This window comes from Oncorhynchus kisutch, linkage group LG17, assembly GCF_002021735.2.
Source record: "Oncorhynchus kisutch isolate 150728-3 linkage group LG17, Okis_V2, whole genome shotgun sequence".
Lineage (NCBI taxonomy): Eukaryota > Metazoa > Chordata > Actinopteri > Salmoniformes > Salmonidae > Oncorhynchus > Oncorhynchus kisutch.
The window spans coordinates 43433564-43455133 of record NC_034190.2 but is presented as its reverse complement, the minus strand read 5'-3'; the positions used below and the strand labels follow the sequence as shown (position 1 = coordinate 43455133).

At 43.5% G+C, this 21570-nt stretch overlaps 1 protein-coding gene across 1 annotated transcript in view; it reads right to left on the bottom strand.

Moving 5' to 3' along the window:
- Positions 1 to 19957, bottom strand: part of LOC109907718 (metabotropic glutamate receptor 7) — a 126127-nt gene extending 106170 nt beyond the window's left edge. Inside the window, exon 1 of the mRNA XM_020505863.2 lies at positions 18167 to 19957. Within this exon, the coding sequence (XP_020361452.1) occupies positions 18167 to 18676 (510 nt within the window). The 5' untranslated portion in view covers positions 18677 to 19957. The remainder of the gene's footprint in view (positions 1 to 18166) is intronic.
- Between the last annotated feature and the right edge of the window lie 1613 nt (positions 19958 to 21570).

Below are 21570 nucleotides of genomic sequence, written 5' to 3'. Positions count from 1 at the left end.
GGTGGTCAGAGGAGTGTTCAGGCAGGTGTATAGGAGTTGCCGTTGGTGCGACTACGGTGGAGAGTCCAGACCAGGTTTCCACTGTGCGCATTCCCTCTGAATATGCCGATTTGGCTATCGCCTTCAGTAAAAAGAGGGCGACCCAATTACCACCCCATCGTCGAGGGGACTGCGCGATAAACCTTCTGGAGAACGCTGCACTTCCTAGGAGTCATGTGTATCCATTGTCAAATGAGGAGACAGTAGCGATGGAAACATATGTTGCTGAATCGCTGGGACAGGGGTACATTCGGCCCTCTGCCTCACCCATCTCCTCAAGCGTATTTTTTGTGAAGAAGAAGGATGGAGGTCTGCGTCCGTGCATTGATTATAGAGGTCTAAATTCCATCACAGCGGGATTTAGTTACCCACTACCTCTCATCGCTGCGGCGTTGGAGTCATTTCACGGGGCGCGCTTCTTCACAAAACTGGACCTGAGGAGTGTGTATAATCTGGTACGTATCCGGGGAGGAGATGAGTGGAAAACCACATTCAGTACTACATCTGGTCATTATGAGTACCGCGTCATGCCATATGGATTGAAGAATGCTCCAGCCGTCTTCCGGTTTGCTGACTGATAGCTGGCAGTTAGCTGGCTAGCTTCAGTTGAGGGATTCCAGATCCGAAGTAAATATAGATACTTTAGGGGGGAAAAAAGCAGATCCACGCTACATTGGGTGAGGCGGGTTGCAGGATAGTATTTAGATGTTTGAGGTTTAGCAAAATATTTTAAAATATTTTAAAAGATATGCGAAGAAAAATATGTAAAAAAACGATATATACAAGGGACACGACAGGACAAAGACGTCTGACTGCTATGCCATCTGGGACCATATGTATTTACCAAATGGAGGGCAAGGGAGAGCTTTGTATGCATCTCTGTATGTGTATGAAGTAAAGGTGGTCCAGAGTTTTTTTTTCCTGTCTGGTTGAACATTTAACATGCTGATAGAAATTTGCTAAAACGGATTTAAGTTTCCCTGCATTAAAGTCCCCAGGTAATAGGAACGCTGCCTCTGGGTGGACAGTTTTCTTGTTTGCTTATGGCGGAATACAGCTCATTCAATGCTGTCTTAGTCCCAGCCTCAGTCTGTGGTGGTATGTAAACAGCTACGAAAAATACAGATCTAAACTCTCTAGGTAGATGGTGTGGTCTACAGTTTATCATGAGATATTCTACCTCAGGCGAACAATAGCTCAAGACTTCCTTAGATATCGTACACCAGCTGTTATTTACAAAAATACATAGTCCGCCGCCCCTTGTCTTACCAGACGCTGCTGTTCTATCCTGCTGGTACAGCGTATAACCAGCCACCTGTATGTTGACAGTGTCGTCGTTCGGCCATGACTCCGTGAAGCATAAGATATTGCAGTTTTGAATGTCCCGTTGGTAGTTTAATCTCCCGCGTAGGTCATCGATTTTATTCTCCAATGATTGCACTTTTGTTAGCAGAATGGAAAGAAGTAGGAGTTTATTTGATCGCACACGAATTCTCAGAAGGCAGCCGCCCTCTGGCCCCTTTTTCGCTGCCTCCTCTTCACACAAATCACAGGGATCTGGGCCCGTTTCCAAGAAAGCAGTATATTATTTGCGTTTTGCTCGTCAGACTCGTTATAGGAAAAAAAAGGATTCTGCCAATCCGTGGTGAGTAATCGCAGTCCTGATGTCCAGAAGTTATTTTCGGTCGGTAGTGGCAACATTATGTAGAAAATAAGTTAAAAAATAAGTTACAAACAACGCAAATAAACGAACATAAAACACAATCGGAAGGGGACACGTAAAACATCAGCCTTCTTCTCCGGCACCATTGTTACTATTATTGTAGTCTCCGCCCCTTCACAAGACCACATTTGATTGGTCCGGATCCACTCTCTGCAGGGTTGGTAAAAAGCAGATGTTTTCAGTTTTCAGGGATACAGTATTTTTTTAACCTAAATTACATTTATTCTGAATAACGGACGTGGGGACTCCGCTCAGACGTCTTTTTATGCCTGCTATATGAGGTTAGTCCAGATCAGACCAAATTTGAAACAATCATAGACATCTATGTTTCACAAGTTTGGACATCACAGTACAGCACAGTAGAGAATAGTAAAGTACAGTATAGCACAGCACGGTAGAGTAGAATACCGTACTCCAAGTGGGCTGTACTGTGAAGTATATATTCAGTACACTACAGTAGAGTACAGTACAGTACAATACATTATACTGTACTCTAGCGTGCTTTACTGTACAGTACTTAACTGTACTGTACAGTGTTGTCCAAACTTGTGAAATATAGACGTCTATGATCGGTTCAAATTTGGTTTGGCCAGGGCGGACTGACCAAATATGAACTTCTTTTCAACATCCATGTACGTCCGGTGTCGGTCTGTGTTCAGTGGGTGAGAATGTGTGTTAGGTTTCAGTAAGAGCAGGGAGAGGTGACTTGACCTGGAGAGAGAGAAGAGAGAGCGGCAGAAATAGCAAGAGGGAGAGAGGAAACGGTCTTACAGTCTTGCTTTGACCACCAGACAACAGAAAGAGAAATAAAATATCAGTATGCCAGTGGAAGGGAAGACAGTAGCAGGTGACCCAACTGTGATTTGTGACTATTATGGCATTCCATTACTGATTTGGTAACAGAATGATGAGTTTTAATCCCTTAATAAATAATAAATAGACTTGATATCAGTAAAAACACTCAAATTAATTGGCAAGTCTAACTTTACTTTTTACTTCTGTGAACTATCATTATTTCCCTCCTCAAGAGGGAGAGAAATTAGAAAATGTTTAAAAGATGTGGGTTTTTGGTAATGGCACAAGTCAAGTTTTTCCACACTTTCAGAAGGCAAATAATTTATCCAAAACTAAATATACAGTGCACTCGGAGGGTATTCAGACAGGTTGACTTTTTCCACATTTTGTTAAGGTACAGCTTTTTCTAAAATTGATTAAATTACATTTTTCCTCATCAATCTACACACAATAACCCATAATGACAAAGCAAAAACAGTTTTTTTTTTTTTTGTAAAAGTATTACAAATTTAAAATGGAAATATTACATTTACATAAGTATTCAGACTCTTAACTCAGTACTTTGTTGAAGCACCTTTGGCAGTGATTACAGACTCAAGTCTTTTTGGATATGACAAGCTATTACAAGCTTGGCACACCTGTATTTGGGGAGATTCTCCGCAGATCAAGCTCTGTCAGCTATTTTCAAGTCTCTCCAGAGATGTTCGATTAGGTTCAAGTCCAGGCCCTGGCTGGGCCATTCAAGGACATTCTGGGACTTGTCCCGAAGCCACTGCTGTGTTGTCTTGGCTGTGTGCTTAGGGTCAGTGTCCTGATGGAAGGTGAACCTTCGCCCCAGTCTGAGGTCCTGAGCACTCTGGTGCCGGTTTTCATAAGGGATCTCTCTGTACTTTGCTCTGTTCATCTTTTCCTCAATCTTGACTAGTCTCCCTGTCCCTGCTGCTGAAAAACATCCCCACAGCATGATGCTGCCACCATCATGCTTCATTGTAGGGATGGTGCCAGGTTTCCTCCAGACGTGACGCTTGGCATTCAGGCAAAAGTGTTCAATTGTGGTTTCATCAGACTAGAGAATCTTGTTTCTCATGGTCTGATTGGAGTTTGCCAAGAGGCACCTAAAGGACAAACGGGCTGTCATGTGCCTTTTACCGAGGAGTGGATTCTGTCTTGCCACTACCATGAAGGCCTGATTGGTATATTGCTGCAGAGATAGTTGTCCTTCTGGAAGGTTCTCCCATCTCCACAGAGGAACTCTAGAGCTCTGTCAGAGTGACCATTGGGTTCTTGGTCACCTCCCTGACCAAGGCCCTTGTCCCTCGATTGCTCAGTTTGGCAGGGAGGCCAGCTCTAGGAAGTGTCTTGGTGGTTCCTATCTTCTTCCATTTAAGAATAATGTAGGCCACTGTGTTCTTGGGGACCTTAAATGCTGCAGAAATGTTTTGGTACCCTTCCCCAGATCTGTGCCTCGACGCAATCCTGTCTCGGAGCTCTACGGACAATTCCTTTGACTTCGTGGTTTTTGCTCTGACATGCTCTGTCAACTGTGGGACCTTTCCAAATCATGTCAAATCAATTGAATTTACCACAGGTGGACTTCAATCAAGATGTAGAAACATCTCAAGGATGATCAATGGAAACCTGAACTCAATTTCAGTCTCATAGCAAAGGGTCTAAATACCTATGTAAATGAGGTATTTCTGTTTTTTACTTTGAATAAGTTTGCACACAAAAATCTAAAAATCTGTTTTTGCTTTGGCAACCAATTTGACATACTATGAAACTTCACGTTGGTGCTTATGGGTCCTTTTAGATTGAAATGCTCATGTACTGTATGCTTTTGCTGCAGCACCATGGCATACTTTCCAATCTCAGAGGACCACACACACCACTGCAAAGCTTAGGCTGAGAGAAAGAAAGGGAGAGAAAACGGAGCACTCACTAACCACCATCCCCAGAGAAATATAGCCAAGAGCAAATTTCAGATTATTCAATTCTAAAGCGATAATCGTATACATTTTTTAAGGTATGAAATCAACAGGTCTTTAAGCACCTGTGGTCTTAGTTGGTCCTATTATAATAATTTCCTCTACTAAAATATACACCGTCATTCTGTTGTTTGATGCGGTGCCAATTTATGACTATCCATTGACTATCCATTTTTAGATGGCTGTAGGGCTTTCTGTAATAAGATATCTGAAGGACAACCAATGAATCCTAATGAAGGCTTATCGTGTATAATGTGAGAGGGTACACACCACAGGTCCCTGCCATCTCCCTAACACACACGTGTGCAGTACATGCGCACACACTTATACACACACAAAAGCTCTACACACACACACACACTTTGTCCGCAAGACGCTTTTAGCAGTCTGCTAGGCTTTTCTTTCAGTGATGCAGAGCTCAGGTCGTGGTACGTTAGCTATCTTCACATCTCCTGTCAGTCAGTCTTCAGTGTGCATGCCTGTCCGCATTAGTCTCCTCACAGAGACATCCAGCAGTCTCAACATAACAAGGCCGGCCCAGTGCAGTGCCCCCAACCTCTGGGGACACCAGGCAGGCCTTGTGAGCAGTGCACTTTCCACTTAGTTAGGCTGCCATCAGACTACAAAAAGTATCTTGTGGAATGTGACTCTGTGTCTCTCTGTGTGCGTGTGTGTGTGTGTGTGAGACTCTGTGTCTGTGTGTGTGCGCACGCGTGTGTGTGTGTGTGTGTGTGTGTGTGTGTGTGTGTGTGTGTGTGTGTGTGTGTGTGTGTGTAAGATAGGGGGTGGGAGGAGGTTAGTTGAGGCGAAGGGGTGAGTGTCGGTGGAGATTGGGAGGAGTTTTTTTGGGCTCCTCTGCATTTCTTAAATTGCAACATCTTTCATGCGTTGAGAGAGAATTTTCCCTGACAAGCAGTTCCACAGGATTAGGCTTTGTGGAATAGGACTTCTGAAGCACCATGTATGAAGGAAGAGTAGGAAGAGGGGAGGAAGGGAAGAGGCATCAGTAATGCTATCAGTATTGGAGAGGTGATTTGCCTCATATTGTATATATTGAATAAGAGATTAGCTTTAAGGTCATGTACATGTGTTTGGTATTTCAACTACAGCAAAAGGAGAAGGAAAAATAGATAGAATAAATACATATGTTTTGGCTACGACATGCTGTATAACTGTAGTATTTGGATTAGGACTTTTCTGTTAAAAAAAAACCTTTCTAGTAAATCTGGATACCCAAGGCCAAATATTATATACTATTCATATACTATTTTGTTCACTGAGAACCCAGTAGTCATATTTTAGGTCAGGTTAACTGTTTCAACCCTTACATTCTGCATCGATCGAAGATCATCTACCTAAAAACTAAAAATAAACCCCATATTAATATTTTTAGTGAAGGCCGGCACCCAAATGACAAGTGACAGGGGCATCCTTACTCAAGGAACAAATGTGCTCCCAAGACACAGCACTCCTCCTCCCAAAACAACAGCGCCCACCCCATCCCTCTCTCCACTCATCCTCGTAAAAGGATTGGATGTAATGGGGTTCCCTACTATAACTCATTCTACTGGCCAGATCAACTGTACAGAACTTAAACTCCATCCTCAGAGTCACATTTTACAGTCAACCTGACAATACGTTTTGGGGTCAAAGCACTTTTCCCCCCCCAATGTGAGGGGATTTAAGCTGTTAAGTAGGTCCCCTGTTTTCTCCAGAGTTGAGAGAGGCTGGGTTGTAATTCCTGGCTGGCTGGAAGATTCAACACTGGCCTGCCCTGGAAAATACCATTTCATTTTCTCCTTATTACCTTGGATTGGTTCCTACGGGCTGGGCGAGGAACGAGGTATTTGAGGTTGTTGAAGTCTGAGATGTCGTGTTATACAGAGAAACATGGGGAAAATGTAGTTAAGCCATGCCTGAGGAATGCAATGAAAATGTTTATAGGATCAGCTGGAGATGTCTTTATGTGTGGACGTACATGATGTGTACCGGTATTCGGGTGGAACTATACATGTAACATACATGACTCCACATACATTCTGATGTAAGGTGAATAAGAGTCAATTTCCCCCATCCATATCCAGGACCAACTAATGGGCAAACAAAGATTCCCAATCTCTCCCTGACATGACATCTCTGACCTCAGGAACCCCCATGTAAGCCAGTATGACAGCTGGTTTGAATGAGGAATGTTTTTTTATTACATTAGTCGCCTACATTGTACAGTGGTATGCAAAAGTATTCACCACTCTTGACATTTTTCCTATTTTGTTGCCTTTACAACCTGGACTGAAAATATATATTTTTTTTGGGGGGGGGGTTGTATCATTTGATTTACACAACATGCCTACCACTTTGAGGATGCAAAATCATTTTTATTCTGAAACAAGAAATAAGACAAAAAAAACTGAAAACTTGAGCGTGCATAACTATTGACCCCCCCCCCCCCCCCAAAGTCAATACTTTGCAGAGCCACCATTTGCAGCAATTACAGCTGCAAGTCTCTTGGAGTATGTCTCCATAAGCCTGGCACATCGAGTCACTGGGATTTTTGCCCATTCTTCAAAGTAAAACTGCTCCAACTCAAGTTGGATGGGTTCTGCTGGTGCTGTCACAATCATCTGTAGAATAAATGGACCAAGGCGCAGCGTGCGTAGAGTTCCACATGTTTAATTTATTAAACTCACCGAAACAATACAGAAGAAAGAAACTAACGTACAGCCTAGTAGGGCTCACAAGCAACAATAAATAAACAAGGTCCCACAAACAACAGGTGGGAAAAGGCTACCTAAATATGATCCCCAATCAGAGACAACGATAGACAGCTGCATCTGATTGGGAACCATACCAAGCCAACCTAGAAATAAAGAACTTAGAATGCCCACCCTAGTCACACCCCGACCTAACCAAAACAGAGAATAAAGGATCTCCATGGTCAGGGTGTGACAGGTGTACAGCAATCTTTACGTTATACCACAGATTCTCAATTGGATTGAGGTCTGGGCTTTGACTAGGCCATTCCAAGAAATTAAATGTTTCCCCTTAAACCACTAGAGTGTCGCTTTAGCAGTATGCTTAGGGTCATTGTCTTGCTGGAAAGTGAACCTTCATCCCAGTCTCTGGGAAGACAAACAGGTTTCCATCAAGAATTTCCCTGTATTTAGCGCCATCCATCATTCCTTAAATTCTGACCAGTTTCTTAGTCCCTCCCGATGGAAAACATCCCCGCAGCATGATGCGGTCACCAGCATGCTTCACTATGGGGATGGTGTTCGAGGTGATGAGAGGTGTTGGGTTTGCGCCAGACAGACATAGCGCTTTCCTTGATGGCCAAAAAGCAACATTTTAGTCTCATCTGACCAGAGTACCTTCTTCCATATGTTTGGGAGTCTCCCACATGCCTTTTGGCGAACACCAAAAGTGTTTGCTTACTATTTTCTTTAAGCAATGGCTTTTTTTCTGGAGACTCTTCCATAAAGCCCAGCTCTGTGGAGTGTACGGCTTACATACTCCAATCGCCACTGTGGAGCTTTGCAGCTTCTTCGGGGTTATCTTTGGTCTCTTTGGTGCCTCTGATTAATGCCCTCCTTGCCTGGTCCGTGGGTTTTGGTGGGCGGCCTTCTCTTAGAAACGATTGTTGTGGTGCCCTATTATTTCAATTTTTTTTTAAATAATTGATTTAAAATGGTGCTCCGTGGGATGTTCAACGTTTTGGATATTTTTTTATAACCCAGACCTGATCTGTACTTCTCAACTTTGTCCCTGACCTGTTTGGAGAGCTCATTGGTCTTCATAGTGCCGCTTGCTTGGTGGTGCCCCTTGTTTAGTGGTGTTGTAGACTCTGGGGCCTTTCAGAACAGGTGTACATATACTGAGATCATGTGACAGATCATGTGACACTAAAATAAAGTCCACCTTTGTGCAATCAAACTAATTATGTGACTTAAGGTAATTGGTTGCACCAGATCTTATTTAGGGGCTTCATAGCAAAGGGGGTGAATACATACGCACGCACCATTTTTAGATTTTTTTGAATTTTATTCATTTCACCAATATGGAGTCATTTGTGTATTTCCATTACATGAAATCCAAATAAAAATCAATAAAAAAGGTGAATACTTTTGCAAGGCACTGTATGTGCATACACAAGGAGGCTATAGGAGGATGAGCTCATTGTAATGACTGAATCGAATCAATGGAACAGAGTGAAACACTTTGTTTATATGTGTTTGGTACCATTCCATGTATCACATTCCAGCCATTAAAATGAGCCCGTCCTCCTATATCTCCTCCCAGCAGCCTCCTCTGGTGCATAAATGTCCGATGGGCTGAGCATGAGTATAAAACAGGGTTTGTTTACAAAGCTGGGGCTCTAAAAGGCCATTGAGGGGCCAAGCCTGTTTTCTTAATCATGCCAATCACTCTTCACCTTTTTGTACACTAATAGGGCTCCATTTACAGCATAATAACTGCTCCTGGGAGTCTGAATAAATTATCATACTAATCAGCGTTTTCCTGTATCTGGGAGAAAGAAACTCACTCAGAGATCTTTATATCACACTCAGAGTGAAATGAAAGAAATAAAGCTGAAATATATATCTCTACCATTCTGACATTTCACATTCTTAAAATAAAGTGGTGATCCTAACGGACCTAAAATGGTGAATTTACACTAGGATTAAATGTCAGGAATTGTGAAAAACTGAGATTAAATGTATTTGGCTAAGGTGGAGGTAAACTTCTGACTTCAACTGTATATACACTGCTCAAAAAAATGAAGGGAACACTTAACTCCAAGTCAATGTAACACCAAGTCAATCACACATCTCAGGAAATCACAAATCTCAGGAAGCAACACTGATTGACAGTAAATTTCACGTGCTGTTGTGCAAATGGAATAGACAACAGGTGGAAATGATAGGCAATTAGCAAGACACAGAACACTTCTCAGTTCCTATGCTTCCTGGCTGATGTTTTGGTCACTTTTGAATGCTGGCGATGCTTTCACTCTAGTGGTAGCATGAGACGGAGTCTACAACCCACACAAGTGGCTCAGGTAGTGCAGCTCATCCAGGATGGCACATCAATGCGAGCTGTGGCAAAAAGGTTTGCTGTGTCTGTCAGCGTAGTGTCCAGAGCATGGAGGCGCTACCAGGAGGCCAGTACATCAGGAGACATGGAGGAGGCCGTAGGAGGGCAACAACCCAGCAGCAGGACTGTTACCTCCGCCTTTGTGCAAGGAGGAGCAGGAGAAGCACTGCCAGAGCCCAGCAAAATGACCTCCAGCAGGCCACAAATGTGCATGTGTCTGCTCAAACGGTCAGAAACAGACTCCATGAGGGTGGTATGAGGGCCCAACGTCCACAGGTGGGGGTTGTGCTTACAGCCCAACACCGTGCAGGACGTTTGGCATTTGCCAGAGAACACCAAGATTGGCAAATTCGCTACTGGCGCCCTGTGCTCTTCACAGATGAAAGTAGGTTCACACTGAGCACGTGACAGACGTGACAGAGTCTGGAGACGCCATGGAGAACGTTCTGCTGCCTGCAACATCCTTCAGCATGACCGGTTTGGAGGTGGGTCAGTCATGGTGTGGGGTGGCATTTCTTTGGGGGGCCGCACAGCCGTCCATGTGCTCGCCAGAGGTAGCCTGACTGCCATTAGGTACCGAGATGAGATCCTCAGACCCCTTGTGAGACCATATGCTGGTGCGGTTGTCCCTGGGTTCCTCCTAATGAAAGACAATACTAGACCTCATGTGGCCGGAGTGTGTCAGCAGTTCCTGCAAGAGGAAGGCATTGATGCTATGGACTGGCCCACCCGTTCCCCAGACCTGAATCCAATTGAGCACATCTGGGACATCATGTCTCGCTCCATCCACCAACGCCACGTTGCACCACAGACTGTCCAGGAGTTGGCAGATGCTTTAGTCCAGGTCTGGGAGGAGATCCCTCAGGAGACCATCCGCCACCTTATCAGGAGCATGCCCAGGCATTGTAGAGAGGTCATACAGGCACGTGGAGGCCACACACACTACTGAGTCTCATTTTGACTTGTTTTAAGGACATTACATCAAAGTTGGACCAGCCTGTAGTGTGGTTTTCAACTTTAATTTTGAGTGTGACTCCAAATCCAGACCTTCATGGGTTGATAAATTTGATTTCCGTTGATAATTTGTGTGATTTTGTTGTCAGCACATTCAACTATGTAAAGAAAAAAGTATTTCATAAGAATATTTCATTCATTCAGATCTAGGATGGTTTATTTTAGTGTTCCCTTTATTTTGTGGAGCAGTGTATATAAACAGTTGAAGTCGGAAGTTTACATACAGCTTACCCAAATACATTTAAACTTATTTTTTCACAATTCCTGACATTTAATCCAAGTAAAAATGCCCTGTCTTAGGATCACCACTTTATTTTAAGAAAGTAAAATGTCATAATAGAGAGAATGCTTTATTTCAGCTTTTATTTCTTTCATCACATTCCCAGTGGGTCTGAGGTTTACATACACTCAATTAGTATTTGGTAGCATTGCCTTTAAATTGTTTAACTTGGGTCAAACATTTCTGGTAGCCTTCCACAAGCTTCCCACAATAAGTTTGAATTTTGGCCCATTCCTCCTGACAGAGCTGGTGTAACTGAGTCAGGTTTGTAGGCCTCTTTGCTCACACACACTTTTTCAGTTCTGCCCACAAATGTTCTATAGGAATGAGGTCAGGGCTTTGTGATGGCCACTACAATACCTTGACTTTGTTGTCCTTAAGCTATTTTTCCACAACTTTGAAAGTACGCTTGGGGTTATGGTCCATTTGGAAGACCCATTTGCGACTGATGTCTTGAGATGTTGTTTCAATATATCCACAAATTTTTCCTCCTCATAATGCCATCTATTTTGTGAAGTGCACCAGTCCGTCCTGCTGCAAAGCACCCCCACAACATGATGCTGCCACCCCCGTGCTTCGCGGTTGGGATGGGTTTCTTCGGCTTGCAAGCCTCCCCCATTTTCCTCTTAACATAACGATGGTCATTATGGCCAAACCGTTCTATTTTTGTTTCATCAGACGAGAGGACATTTCTCCAAAAAGTATGATCTTTGTCCCCATGTGCAGTTGCAAACCGTAGTCTGGCTGTTTTATAGCGGTTTTAGAACTGTGGCTTGTTCCTAGCTGTGTGGCCTTTCAGGTTATGTTGATATAGGACTCGTTTTACTGTGGATATAGATACTTTTGTACCCGTTTCCTCCAGCATCTTCACAAGATCCTTTGCTGTTGTTCTGGGATTGATTTGCACTTTTCGCACCAAAGTACGTTCAACTCTTCACAAAGTAGAATCGCAATTCAACGGCTCAGACACAAGAGGTATGTGGCAGGGTCTACAGTCAATCACGGATTACAAAAAGAAAACCAGCCCAGTCACGGACAAGGATGCCTTGCTCCCTGGCAGACTAAATAGCTTTTTTGCCCGCTTTGAGGACCATACAGTGCCACTGACACGGCACGCAACCAAAACATGCGGACTCTACTTCACTGCAGCCGAGGTGAGTAAAACATTTAAACGTGTTAACCCTCGCAAGGCTGCAGGGCCAGACGGCATCCCCAGCCGCGCCCTCAGAGCATGCACAGACCAGCTGGCTGGTGTGTTTATGGACATCCCTATATCCTTATCCCAGTCTGCTGTTCCCACATGCTTCAAGAGGGCCACCATTGTTCCTGTTCCCAAGAAAGCTAAGGTAACTGAGCTAAACGACTACCGCCCCGTAGCACTCACTTCCGTCATCATGAAGTGTTTGAGAGACTTGTCAAGGACCAGATCACCTCCACCCTACCTGACACCCACTCCAATTTGCTTACCGCCCGAATAGGTCCACCGACGACGCAATCTCAACCACACTGCCCTAACCCATCTGGACAGGAGGAATACCTATGTGAGAATGCTGTTCATCGACTACAGCTCTGCATTTAACACCATAGTACCCAAACTCATCATCAAGCTCGAGACCCCGGGTCTCGACCCCGCCCTGTGCAACTGGGTACTGGACTTCCTGACGGGCCGCCCCCAGGTGGTGAGGGTAGGCAACAACATCTCCACCCCGCTGATCCTCAACACTGGGGCCCCACAAGGGTGCGTTCTGAGCCCTCTCCTGTACTTCCTGTTCACCCACGACTGTGTGGCCACGCACGCCTCCAACTCAATCATCAAGTTTGCGGACGACACAACAGTGGTAGGCTTGATTACCAACAACGACGAGACGGCCTACAGGGAGGAGGTGAGGGCCCTCGGAGTGTGGTGTCAGGAAAATAACCTCACACTCAACGTCAACAAAACTAAGGAGATGATTGTGGACTTCAGGAAACAGCAGAGGGAACACCCCCCTATCCACATCGATGGAACGGTAGTGGAGAGGGTAGTAAGTTAAGTTCCTCGGCGTACACATCACAGACAAACTGAATTGGTCCACCCACACAGACAGCATTGTGAAGAAGGTGCAGCAGCGCCTCTTCAACCTCAGGAGGCTGAAGAAATTCGGCCTGTCACCAAAAGCACTCACAAACTTCTACAGATGCACAATTGAGAGCATCCTGTCGGGCTGTATCACCGCCTGGTACGGCAACTGCTCTGCCCACAACCGTAAGGCTCTCCAGAGGGTAGTGAGGTCTGCACAACGCATCACCAGGGGCAAACTACCTGCCCTCCAGGACACCTACACCACCCGATGTCACAGGAAGGCCATAAAGATCATCAAGGACAACAACCACCCGAGCCACTGCCTGTTCACCCCGCTATCATCCAGAAGGCGAGGTCAGTACAGGTGCATCAAAGCTGGGACCGAGAGACTGAAAAACAGCTTCTATCTCAAGGCCATCAGACTGTTAAACAGCCACCACTAACATTGAGTGGCTGCTGCCAACACACTGACTCAACTCCAGCCACTTTAATAATGGGAATTGATGTAAAATATATCACTAGCCACTTTAAACAATGCTACTTAATATAATTTTTTACATACCCTACATTATTTCTCATATGTATACGTATATACTGTACTCTATATCATCTACTGCATCTTTATTTAATACATGTATCACTAGCCACTTTAAACTATGCCACTTTGTTTACATACTCATCTCATATGTATATACTGTATTCGATACCATCTACTGCATCTTGCCTATGCCGCTCTGTACCATCACTCATTCATATATCTTTATGTACATATTCTTTATCCCTTTACACTTGTGTGTATAAGGTAGTAGTTTTGGAATTGTTAGCTAGATTACTCGTTGGTTATTACTGCATTGTCGGAACTAGAAGCACAAGCATTTCGCTACACTCCCATTAACATCTGCTAACCATGTGTATGTGACAAATAAAATTTGATTTGAGGAGACAGAACACGTCTCCTTCCTGAGTGGTATGGCGGGTGCGTGGTCCCATTGAGTTTATAATTGCGTACTATTGTTTGTACAGATGAACGTGGTAGCTTCAGGCATTTGCTCCCAAGCATGAATCAGACTTGTGGAGGTCTCCGATTTGTTTCTGAGGTCTTGGCTGATTTCTTTTGATTTTCCCATGATGTTAAGCAAAGAGGCACTGAGTTTGAAGGTAGGCCTTGAAATACATCCCACAGGTACACCTCCAATTGACTCAAACTATGTCAATTAGCCTAACATCCTTTTCTGGAATTTTCCAAGCTGTTTAAAGGCACAGTCAACTTAGTGTATGTAAACTTCTGACCCACTGGAATTGGGATACAGTGAATTGTAAGTGAAATAATCTGTCTGTAAATAATTGTTGGAACAATTACTTGTGTCATGCACAAAGTAGATGTCCTAGCCGACTTGCCAAAACTCTAGTTTGTTAACAAGAAATTTGTGGAGTGGTTGCAACATGAGTTTTAATGACACCAACCTAAGTGTATGTAAACGTCCTACTTTAACTGTGTGTGTGTGTGATATATGTATATGTATATATATGGGGTTGTTTGTCTGACCATATGCTTGACAGTTGACATGTACTCGCTGGAGGCATAAATAAAGGTGCCCTAGATGGGACTAATTGACCTGTGCCGTCACAAACCTGAATGTGCAAATGGCATGCTGTGTTTGAACAAGCAGACACATTTAACCTAAGAAATTTGGTTACAGCTTTGTATGTCAGTTACGCAACCCATCTCGCCTACATGTCTGTCAGAGCTTCCGGCTGTCAGCTGAATAGATCAGTCTGTCAGGCTTCAATCTACCTCGCCTCGATTGTATTGATTATTCTTTGGGAAAGGGCGAGAGATAAAAACAGTACCTAGCCTGTCAGGCTATGAGAGGACATCAATGCTTCACCTAGACAGCTAGTCCACAGGGGCCCAGTCCCCTGACAGAAGGACAAGAAAGATTTCACCTGCATTCAAAACAAGTAACGCCTCACTCTTTGGGAAAAAGAGGAAGAAAATAGCAGGCTGCCCTCTGATATAAAATGTCAGCCGGATGAAAAAAAATTAACTAGTTCACCTGCATTCCACAGGCCAAGAGTTGCAAATGGACACTGACACTATGGATTTTGGGCTGAGGCAGAGGCTTTTCTCATAGCGTGGAAGAATGTCTTGAAAACAGAGAGCGATGAAAAACAATTAAGATCATCTCTCAAAGGTTGAGAATAACAAGTCCTTTGTTTGAACATCACGTCATAATTCAAAAGTTTTATGCAATTATTTCTCTTTTTTGTATTTTGGTGGAATTGTTGTTTCTCATTTCCGGGGCTATGTGAAAGAACAGGAAAATAAAAACATCTTCAGAGCAAATCGGCCTCACCATGGCAACAGTATTGATCAACTCTCCTGGGTCCTCAGAAAAAATCTATCCCTCGTCAATTTCCCAGCATTAACAGTTCAGCGGCCACTCACACCTTAAATAGACAACAGCGATATTTAGTGTCTGGCAGTAAAACCTACAATCTGTATTTAACTTCCCGGATGTTCCATTTATCACAGGGGGGAGATTAACACAATGGCTGGGTTATATGGTGACTTTCACTGAAATCCTCACTGAAGGATCACAACACTGATCCACGAAGATGATCAACCCCCTCTGGGACTCTGTCCATACAGTTTCACTGCAGACAAAGAGAATATTCCACCACATTCCACGATTTATGGGATTGTGCACTGACTGGATTTGAAGAGATTATGACAACGATCATGGTTGACTGATACATCCAAATATTTTAACCTTCATCTAAATAAATAATTGTACTTTTATATGAAGAGTATTTAACTTTGTTGGTAAGTATTGTTTACTTAGTTTACATTGCACAACTAGTACTTCATATTCTTTATCACTGACAATGTACAGAAAATGACATCAGGCGCAGCTTGTCTGATAGAACAAGATGTAATTTATGAAGTAGGGAGTTTTTTCTTCCAATTTTAAAAGCAGAAATTGCACTTGCTTTTTCAGTCAGGCTTGAACAGGTGTTACATTCTGCTTTCGAGAAAATGTATTCTCAACTTGATGGATTGGAGTTGAAAACAATCTGTGAAACTTCTAATTGCGACCACAAATGAATCAGTTGCAGTGAGAATGATGAGAGTAAATGGGCAGGGAGCTGTCATTCCCAGATTATATTGATTACCACTGGGACTCATAGCCAATTCCTCTTGATCAATGTTTACTATCAATATGATCATCATGACTAGAACATGAGGGAGAGAAAGAGCAAAAAAATTAAAGGAGACCATATTGTCTCAATATTGAAATCTGTTGAAAATCGAGACTTTTAATCAAATCTACTGTATCCTCCCCGGGATTTGTGTAGAGTTTGACTGTGTGGATCAACATAGCCAGTGACAGCTATAGACAGCAGCCAGAGCAGTGCAGTGGTGGAAATTAACATAAATGCAGAGTGACTGCCTGAGCAAATGCAGGAAGGAGCTTTGTGACAGCGCCTGTCAACCCACTGATTCCCCGAGCCTGATTACTACGCCGACGCTCCGGTGCCACTGCAAACACCCCACCTACGCTACTGCTGCAGCCTGACACACAGACAGACACTGGAGCACCTGGAGACGACAGGATTAGAGGCTTAGTATCCTTAGTATCCCCCCCCAAGGAATCTTATATGATCTCCAAGTCCCCTGACACCCCCATAACTTTTCTATGATGTGGATGAGTTCTAATGCTATACTCAGGGAACATATTTTAGACATAATCACTCGCATTTGAGAAAGACAAACAATTATTGTCCTTCGGGTGCCTTCACTCGAACAAAGAATCCTGATTCCAACCTTGCAGAGATAATGGTAGAGGGAATTTAACCCCATCAACTAGCATATCCACCCAACAGAGCCACAAAGCCCTTGAGACCAGCATGACTGGATTGGTCTGGTAAAGATTGGTATTAAGAGAGAGAGGGTAACAGTGTGTGTCTGTGGCTTCCATAAAGCACCTAAAAGGATGTCAAGTACCTTGATGGCTTCAGCCTCTTTTAAACAGCTACTTAGTCCTGTGCTGTGCTTGGTTTAATTGATCTGGGAAAACACAATTATGGCGTTGACTGTAAGTCACAATCTGTTACCACAAGACACTACCGCAAACACTAACTCAAGTTCTTGGCCTTCTGAACAGCACATCTTATATCTTCAGACAAGATAACTTGCTTAGATGTTGGCTTGTACAGTGGCAAATTAATACACACTTTCAAGTAATTGCATATTTTGCTCTAAATGTGTGTTTTTAATAATTAATTTGTTGTATTGGAGCTCTGCTAGGTGCCTCATTCCACTTCAGTACTAACCGTGGGCAGACTATGTCTGTGTTCTTCTGACTCTCAACAAGGCTAAAGGACAGGTATGTAGGCCTGTGTGAAGAAAACAGGGAGTACTTAAACATTGAGGTCACTGTGTCTCATTATAAACTAAAACATTACATATTCTGGAATTAGCCAAGTCAACATAATCACGGGGCACAAAATAATTGTTAGGCTACTTAAAAAAAGACAGCTTGGGGAGACCTCATTTTCGCTCAAGAAATTGAAACATCAAATAGTTATCCTGTGCAACAATGTCAGAACCACAACAGTTGTCAAAAATGCCTAAAATAACTTAACAACCGATGGTGATACCTGTGTAGCCTTCTTCATTCGGTTACAATAGTGTTGTTTTTTTACTAGTGCATGGGTGTGAGTGTGTCGAAGCCCCTTCACATCGCATTCAACCCACCATGGAGAAATGGAAAGGCAGACTGGGGGAGAGGGAGGGATAGGGAGGCAGCCGGGAAGCGGGGGGCTTTTCTTTCAGCACCACCAGGGAAGCGCAACAGTCCCACCACTCAAACTCAGCCTTTTCTCAATTCTCCTCAATGTAAATAAGAGAGAACTTGAGAAGTATGTAGACCAAGGATTTGGTTGGATTTGTAGAGGCTAGGACTCTCTCGTTCTTTTCTTTTAGAGAAAATAGGGGATCAAAATATAACGTAATAGTATATAATAATAACAAGTAGCCTATAGATTGTCGAATAAAAGTAGGCTAGACAAATAGCATAATAAAATAGGACTAGTTTGCACATGTTGTTTCAAACACATTTAGCTAAATTTAAACTACATTTCATCCACAGATAGGCCCAGAGGTAACTCACCTGAAAGAGGCGCAAAATGTTGGCGACCATAATCGATACGGAACTTGCCGAGGCTCCAACGACTCCAACCACTTTCTCGGGCTTGACGAACACGGGCGGTTCTCCATTGGTGCACCTCACATCTGAAGTGTCCTTCTGTATCAATGCCTGAACGAAAGTTAATGATTGTTCAAGCGCATATGTATCCCTCGAACAAGTGTCTAGCACCCGGGCGCCTAGGGTGATGTTGGGTAAAAGTTGATCGTCGAGGTTAATTTGATCCAGAGCATACAGCATGGCCTCCAGCCGATGGATCCCGTTCTCCTTTTTGATATCTCCACAAGGCGTGCTTTCGGTCCCTCTGGTGTGCACAGGGAAGAGGCCACCGAGGGTCAAATGTCCCTCAATCCGGATAGAATGGGGTGCGTAAACCTCTTGCGACAGCGCAAAATCCACCAACGTTCTAATCAACCAAAACACTCTCCATAGAAAGCGAGGGTGTTGCTTTGTTCCGAGAGCGTAACGAGCCATGATGCTCCGACGGTTGAGTTAGTTCTAGCGAAAGGGGAGGCTGCAATCCGCCTATATTACTACCTAAATGGCAGTAAAGTGAGTTCATACGAGCCAATTCCTATTACCAAGGAGGAGATTCAACAAGCTGGATGAAAAAAAATCGAGACGCCTTCGGTTCCAACTAAGGCAAACTGCGCCCATCACTTGACTGCCAGGAGTGCTTGGCGTAGCTTGTTGAATCGAAAAACACCCTTTGACGAGGATTCAAAATTGCTCAGGTTAACGAGGCAATTGACATCATTTGTCTGAGAAAACATCAATAATATAGACTTTACGCAAGGGTTCCACGGTCACAAAAGTATTTATTACTGTAGGCTAACCAAAGCAACACCTATCACATTAAAAGTAAAAGGGGTCTGATCATAACAATCTGAGGAAAAGGCATACGGTAAAATGTATTTCACAGAACTAATAGATCGACAAGATCGAACAGCCTTTAAAAAAAATGCTATTTGATCTTAGGTCCAGCAGAACTGGGTGACATTCTTTTTGCCGAGGCCAACTTCACATGAGCGCAGTGACGGATCTGGCGTGCCCGCTATGATCTGCCTGCGCGTCTCGGTCGACCAGGAGTCTATAACATCACTAAAAATCTCCACGAATAAAACTACGATCGTTGGATCGACATATAGAAGTGAACCAAAACGCAAACACGCTATCCTTCTTTCTTTATCGTCTTCTACTCCGCCAAAAAAATCGTATATTCCTTAAACAAATTAATGACTCACAGAATAACTCACCACGCGCGATTAGTTTTCACCCGCTATCATTGAGAGGCGTCATTCAATCTGCTTGAAAAACCCCGAGGTGAATTAACCTGCTTCAAGATGGGTTCCAAATATTCTACCTGTAGAAAGTCCTCTTTAGGAGGTTTGGGCAAGTGTTTAAATCCTCTGTCAGTGCGTCGTCTTTAGGCTACATTACTCAGTCAAGGCAAAACATTGTAGACCACAAGTTTAATCCATTCCTGCCTTCACATTATCGACGTCGGCGCGCACTGAGCCTTTTGCCTCACGCAGTCGTCTGGCGGTCGGTTGAAATCCCAAATCCCTCTCTCGCACTCACCCACCTAATTATACATTTGTGGAAACAAATATCTGAAATGCCACCATAATAGTCAGCTCATCTGGGATAAAAAAATATGTCATTTGACAGTGCTGATTATGTAGACGTTTCACGAGTATACAATACAGTCCACCTGTGTTGAGAATACTGCCTACTTCTTCAACTCCAAGAGAGATAATTTTAGATATTTTACAATGATCCTTAGCTGTGGATTGTATATCACTTTCATAAAATGGTACTCAGTATATAGGCCCAATTTCTCTGAAGTTAATTGGTAAAAAATAATGTATTTTGTGCCTGCTCAGAACCTTTACGCTAAACAGACTAACAAAACGAGCGTGCCTCTATATAAAACACGAGTGCTGACAGGCAACTACACAGACAATAACCCATAAAACCAAAATGGCAACCTAAATAGGATCCCCAAATCAGAGACAACGATAAACACCTGTCTCTGATTGGGAACCAATTCAGGCCACCATAGACCTATAAATACCTAGACATACAAAAACCCATAGATATAGAAAAAACCCTAGACAAGTGACCACACATACCCACCCTTGTCACAAACTGACCTGACCAAAATAGTGCAGAAAACATAGATAATTAAGATCAAGGCGTGACACTTAGGCCCTAATCTATGGATTTCACATTACTGGGAATTATGTTGGACACAGATACCTTAAAAAAAGGTAGGGGTGTCAACCAGAAAACCAGACAGTATCTGGTGCAACACATCTCCTTCACATAGAGTTAATCAGGCTGTTGATTGTGCCCTGTGGAATGTTGTCCTACTCCTCTTCAATGGCTGTGCGAAGTTGCTGGATAGTGGTGGGAACTGGAACACGCTGTGTACGCGTCGATCCAGAGTATCCCAAATATGCTCAATGGGTGACATGTCTGGCGAGTATGCTGGCCATGGGAGAACTGGGACATTTTTAGCTTCCAGTAATTGCGACATGGGGGTGTGCATTATCATGCTGAAACATGGGGTGATGGCGGATGAATGGCATGACAATGGGCCTCAGGATCTCGTCACGGTATATCTGTTGATAAAATGCAATTGTGTTTGTTGTCGGTAGCTTGTGCCTGCTCATAGCATAACTCCACCGCCACCATGGGGAACTCTGCTCACAATGTTGACATCAGCAAACTGCTCGCGCACACGACCCCATACTCCAGTTATAATCAACTTTATTCAGCCACGGGCCGATTCTTTCTTGAGCAGATGGTCGGCGGGCTGTAGCATACACTGAACAAAAATATAAAACACAACATGTAAAGTGTTGGTCCCATGTTTCATGAGCTAAAATAAAAAATCCCAGAAATGTTCTATACACACACAAAGCTTATTTCTCTCAAGTTTTTGCACAAATTTGTTTACATCCCTGTTAGTGAGCATTTCTCCTTTGCCAAGACAATCCATCCACCTGACAGGTGTGGCATATCAAGAAGGTGATTAAACAGCATGATCACTACACAGGTGCACTTTGTGCTGGGGACAATAAAAGGTCACACAAAATGTGACAATGCAAGAGATTTCTCAAGTTTGGAGGGAGCGTGCAATTTGTATGCTGTCCACCACAGCTTTTGCCAGATAATTTAAGGTTATTTCTCTACCATAAGCCGCATCCAATGTTGTTTTAGAGATTTTGGAAATACGTCCAACCGGCCTCAGAACAGCATGTCACTTGTAACCTCACCAGCCCAGGACATCCACATCCGCCTTTTTCACCTGCAGAATATTCTGAGACCAGCTATCTGGACAGCTGATGAAACTGTGGTTT